Raw genomic sequence first — 6,117 nt, forward strand, 5'->3', positions numbered from 1 at the left:
CTAAAGTTTTGTGTGCATTCAATGATCTGGATAGCCTGCTACTACTATATATGGTACCAAAGGAACAATGCTCGACTGAATGCAGTCCTGAAAATGTGGTTGATTGTGTTAGGGAGGAAGCTAAGCGCAGGATACGACTCATGATTGGCAAGAATTTGAGTGGAGGTGACAAGGAATGGCTTACGAGATGGGGTTGTATGGCCCCTCTTGATGGCCAAGTATAAATAACAAGCTTCTTTTGGTTATTTCTTGTCTTTTTGTATGAGTATTAGCATTTTATGTTAGTACTCTAGATGGTTGTAAACTTGGTTGTATATTTGCACAGTTTTTGATACATAATATATACTCACATTTCCTCAAAAATAAAATGGTAGGGTTTCCCTACTCAGTCGGTTTTGTAATTAATTTAAGATTGTGGTGATTGATTGTTTGATTCACATATTGTATTGGTTTGATATTGGTAGAGATGATATTATGTTGATATTGAGATTGGTATTGTTGATATGCGACCATGTTCGGTAGATGGTTCCAACCCCAAGTTCACCCCTTGTGGCTCCCGTCACAAGGGGGATGTGCACATTAATGATCTAGATGTGCTCGTTGCGATGAACGGGGCTTAGGTGGGAACGGCTGCGGTCCCACACTGGCGGAGAGGGTTACCTGTTGCGATGGGTAACCTGACAGGACTACACATCTAAGTGTGTAGTCGGTATGTGATTGTTGGTGGAGTTGAGGGATGGCTACATCTGTTTGATTGTGTTGTGTATCGATTGTATTTCCGTATTTCTCTTAACTTGGTTATGCAGTTGACTGACGCCGTTTTTGTTTTCAAAACTGTGGTGATCCATTCGGGGATGTTGAGCAATTGGTTTAGCAGGTGTTGGTCGACATGTTGCTTGCGGGATATGGAGGAGATCGAGTCATCACGCTGTCTAGCTAGTTTCCGTTGTCACTTATGCTTAGTGGTTTCCTTCAGTTGTATCAGAGTTTTTTTCTTTTTGTTATATTTGTATCAGCTGTAAGAAACATTTAATAAATGTTCTATTATGGTCTATTTGATATACATTACCTCGAGCAACCGAGATGATAACGCCCTTACTTATTGGGGAAAGTCTTGTTAATGCTCCTTGGTAAGTGAGGGTGTTACAGAGACAAGGAAATAAAAGGGGGGAAGAATAGGAAATGGGACAAGGAGGATGAGAAGCGAAAGGAAGCAGTAACGTTAAAGAGACAAAAAAGATGGAAAGAGGAAAACAAGGGGGAGAGGGAGAGAAATGAGGGGAAGAGTAGCACAAAGGCGTAAGAAGAGGACAACATGTAGTAGTAGGAGAATGCGGATGAAACGTCTTATGGCTTATCTAAAAATGGTTTATAAACATACGTTTTGAGTGAAAATGTTTAGAGCTTTATAAAAAAACTGTGTTTAAGAATTTCTACGTGTAGTTGTACAGAATGTCTTATGGCTGATTTAAAACGAGCTTATTTGGGCACTGTATGTTTATAAACCTATGTTTTGTTTTTTTTTTTGGTGGAAATGTAAGTAATATTATAGCTCAATCCCAAAAGGGAAATAAAGTTCACCATTACAACCATTCCATTTTATCTAGATATCACCTCTAGATATTAACTAGCCAGATACATCAGATTATAAAAAACTACATTAAACTACATCAGACCCCGTAACCTGCACCAATTAACATCAGCCTGCTTCAGAATCCCTTTATCAAGAGCCATTAAACGTAGCTTGCTTTCCTTCTGAATATTTTTAATCTGCACACTAGGGAGAATGACATAACCCTCTACTCTGCACTTGTTTCTTGCAGCCCAAATGTTATACTGCAAAGCCACCACCAGAGAACTAAGCACCAAACGCACTAAACCAGAGCAGCCCCTCTGCCTGAGCATCTGAACAGGATCAGTAATGCCTTGAAACCTCCCAGGAAGGTCAAGCCAAAGATACAGCTGCATATAACATTGTTCAGTATAAATGCACTCATGGAAAATATGCTGGTGAGTTTCAGGCTTTTCATCACAGAGAAAACAAACTGTATGCTGAGTAATCCCAAATTGCACAAGTCTATCTAGGGTGAGCAGTCTACCCTGCTGAATAAGCCATTGATTGAAATTATGCTTACTCAGATTAAATCTGTTCCAGACACTCTTATGCCATTGTACCACAGGATAAGTATGTTCCAGCCAAGAGTAACCATCAGATATGGAGTATTCATCATCATCACTCATCCACTTACCACTAGTAAAAGCTGGCTTGAGTTTCTCCTTAACCTCACAAATTTTACGCCATGCCCAGGAACTAGCTGCAGTTGGTTTATAATCCATCCATAGCCTTTTTTTTAGATAAATCTTATCAACCCATTGGATCCACAGATGATCCTTCTTTTTGGCAATCCACCAAACCAATTTCCCAACTGCTGCCATGTTCCATATTTTTAAGTCCTGCAGACCCAAACATCCATGTTCCTTTCCTTTACATAGCACACTCCATGCCACCAAAGGAGCCTTACTATAATTTTATTCACCTTCCCACAAAAAATTCCTACACAGAGCTTGAATTCTGTCCATCAGTCCAACAGGTAAGACAAAAATTTGGGACCAATAATTATGAATTGTTGCCAACACTGATTTAACCAAAACAAGCCTTCCTGAGTAAGAAATTTTCTTCTTATTCCAACCCCTGATCCTCTTAAGCATTCTATCCACTAAAATATTGCAATCTCCTTTTGATAAACGTTTATGAGAAATCTTCACACCAAGATACTTAAAAGGGAGAGTCCCTTTCTTGAAATCAGTAGACTCAAGAATAGCAGCTTCAGTGTGATGATCAAGCCCATTCAAAATGATGTCAGACTTGTCATTACTAATATGTAAACCAGAAGCTTCAGTGAAGCATTTAAAGACTTCCATAATAGTGATTACTGACCTTAAGTCTCCTCTACAAAAAAGAAGCAGGTCATCAGCAAACATCAAATGATTGAGTCTGATACCCCTACAGAGAGGATGGAACTTAAAACCAGGAAAGTCACTAGCAATAATCAGCAACCTACTCAGGTACTCCATGCAAATAGTGAAGAGAAGAGGTGACAAAGGATCTCCTTGTCGAAGTCCTCTTTTCCCAATAAAGAAAACATGAGGTTGACCATTAAGCACAATAGAATAGGACGTAGTAGTCACACATTGCATCACCCACCTAATGAATCTCTGAGGAAACTTAAGACTAACCATCATCCTCAAAACAAATTCCCATTCTATAGAATCATAAGCTTTCCTCAAGTCCACTTTCATCATGCATCTAGGTGAACAATTCTTCCTAGTGTATAGCCTCACTAGATCTTGACTGATTAAAATATTTCCCATGATGCTCCTCCCTTTAATGAAGGCAGATTGTGTAGGAGTAATTAGGTAAGGCAACACCTCAGCAAGCCTTTGACAAAGCAGCTTTGAAATCACCTTGTAAATAGTATTACAACAAGCAATCGGTCTAAACTCCTTAACTGAGGATGGATTCTCAACTTTTGGAATCAAGACCAGATTTGTGCAGTTCAGCTGCTTCAACAACTTGCCAGATTGGAAAAATCTTTAATAACAGTGCAAATGTCCCCTTTGATAGTATCCCAGCTAGACTTAAAGAAACAGCTAGAATACCCATCAGGCCCAGGGCTTTTCTCCTCAGGAATAGAAAAAATCATATTCTTAATTTCAGCATCAGAAGGAATCTCACACAGTTTATCCCAATCATCAGTGTGGACTTTTTCACCATTGTCAATAATATGAGGATAGAACCCGAAGTGGCGAACTAGTCCCAAGCGACTCTTTATAATAGTCCACAAAAGCATCCAGGATCTCTTCAGAGAATTACGAGACTTTTCCTTCAAAGATCCTCTATCCTAATGACCTTATTTTGAATTTGTCTTTCTTTGTATGGCTTTATGGAACATGGCAGTGTTTGCATCCCCATCTCTAACCCATTGCACTTTTGCTTTTTGCCTCAGAAAATCATCTCTAGCCTGAGCCAACATCAGATAGCTAGCTCTTGATTGGTATTCCACATCCATTAACACAGTATTCCTAGGATCATTTTGAAGCTGCTTTTGACACTCAATAAGAGCAGTGTAAGCAATATCAGTGTTCCTCTCTATATCAGAAAAGAGGCAAAAAAAAAAAAATAAACCTATGTTTTGACTGAACTTGTTTAGAACTTTTGAAGAAAAACGTGTTTAAGAATATATGTGTAGTTTGACAGAATCTGGTATATGTGCTTACGTTATTTCGCAAGCTACAATATAATACCATGTCCTATGTATTCCATGTAATTGTGTTATTTAATAATTAATTAACCATCTAAGAAAAAAAACATTATTATATTCGAATAATAATGCTCTTGGAAAAATTAAATACGAATTTGTTACGAATGGTTGAAATTTGGTTTGCTAAAACAATATAACAACAAGAGTATTGTGATAGACACTCAACATGTATAAACAGCAGAAACAAATAAATATACGCTAACATACACATGAAACGTCAATGATCAAAATATCTTGGGGGACCGCGTGCTTTTGCGCGCAGTGCAACCAACTAGTATTGAAAAAAGTCTACATAATTACGTGAGTCTTTATAATCATACCAATATATTACATATACATTTAATTGAGAATTGTAAGTAAAAAAGAACAACCACCTTTATAACACAAACTAGTCTTTTAAAGATTCTGAGGGATGCTATCATCGACCCTACATGATCATACACGATCTTACCCGATTATGAGCGATCCTACCAATAAAACGATCTTACGACGATTTGAATCATTTTCCGCTTGTGTTGATCCTAGGTGGCAAGTATGGCGACAACGACGAGGTGCTCCATGTGGCAGGTATGGTGATGAGGTGACCAGAATGGCAGGTGACCGTGAGGTCAAAGGTTAAGGTGTTGCTTTGTGATCGGTTAAGGTGCTGCTTTGTGACCGCGAGGTCACGCGTTCAAATCCTTGGAGCGGCCTCTTGCCAAAATTGCAAAAGAAGGCTTGCCCCAGTTACACCCTTGTGGTAGAACCTTTCCCCGGACCATCGCCTGGGACGCTATCATGCACCAGGGTGACTTTTTTTTTCTTTTTTATAAAAATAGAGCCATCTCAGTCTTTAATTTTTATTTTTAAAAGTATAAGAAAACTGGGCGTTTGGTTCGGGCAAGGGAAAAAGAAATATAATCAAGAAAAAGAAAGAAGGGAAAATGAATAGAATTACCCATATTATACTTGGGTGTTTGGTTAAAAATTAAAGGGAAAGAGAATTATTAACCTCAAACACAACATCCACCACCTCCACCACTATTACCCACCACCTTCTACCATTACCTACACCGGCACCACCATAAGTAGCAGCGCCGGCTACCTTTCTCACGACGCCCTTCCTTACCACGCCTTAAGCTCTCAACAAATAGCACAATCCCGACTCCTAAACACCTCATTTACTCTAAAAAAAAAACCACTACCGCCTTCCAAAACACCAGATAGGGGTTTCGAAGGGCGATGGTGGTTTTTCTATGGCTAGCCATGCATTTTATGAGGTGAGGGTAAGGGAGGTGAAATTAAAGGAACAAACAAACATTAACAAAGAGTAGAATCAATATGAATGATTCCCTTTCTTGAATACCCATACCAATACGGCAATACCCATACCAAACAACTGGTAAATTGTGGATATTTTCCCTTGAAAAATAGAATCCCTAGACATTAATTGAATTTAATTCACCATATTTAATATGGAGGAGACCACTATAGGATTCGAACTCGCAAGCACAAATATATGTAATATGTACTCCAACCACCACACCACTCTCAAGTTTTTGCTTCTACTCGCCTTTCAAAATACTTGTTCATAAATATAGCGGGGGTTCAACTACATCCCATAAATCCCCACTAAAAAGCACCCCTGCATGTAGCTTTGCTAATGATCGATGCAATGGAGTATTGAATGTTGTACATTGCTAACAAAAGGTCAATTTGCGGGGAGACAGACATCTCAAATTGTGTACAATTAAGCTGAAACTCCGTACTATGTGCTGCCAGTATTTGTATAGAAAGATAAGAAGAATAGCGGAAA

At 38.8% G+C, this 6,117-nt stretch overlaps 1 protein-coding gene across 1 annotated transcript; it reads right to left on the reverse strand.

The window, feature by feature from the left end:
• Positions 1 to 1,665: 1,665 nt before the first annotated feature.
• LOC141651527 (uncharacterized) lies at positions 1,666 to 2,436 on the reverse strand. Its single transcript, XM_074459235.1, has one exon. It carries the CDS (start codon positions 2,434 to 2,436, stop codon positions 1,666 to 1,668), a length of 771 nt encoding a protein of 256 aa, XP_074315336.1.
• Positions 2,437 to 6,117: the final 3,681 nt, after the last annotated feature.

The sequence above is a fragment of the Silene latifolia genome, chromosome 4 (genome assembly GCF_048544455.1).
Source record: "Silene latifolia isolate original U9 population chromosome 4, ASM4854445v1, whole genome shotgun sequence".
NCBI lineage: Eukaryota > Viridiplantae > Streptophyta > Magnoliopsida > Caryophyllales > Caryophyllaceae > Silene > Silene latifolia.

What these genes read in the sequence shown, in the direction of transcription:
- LOC141651527 (XM_074459235.1), bottom strand. Translation starts at nt 2,436, where the DNA reads ATGGCAGCAGTTGGGAAATTGGTTTGGTGGATTGCCAAAAAGAAGGAT.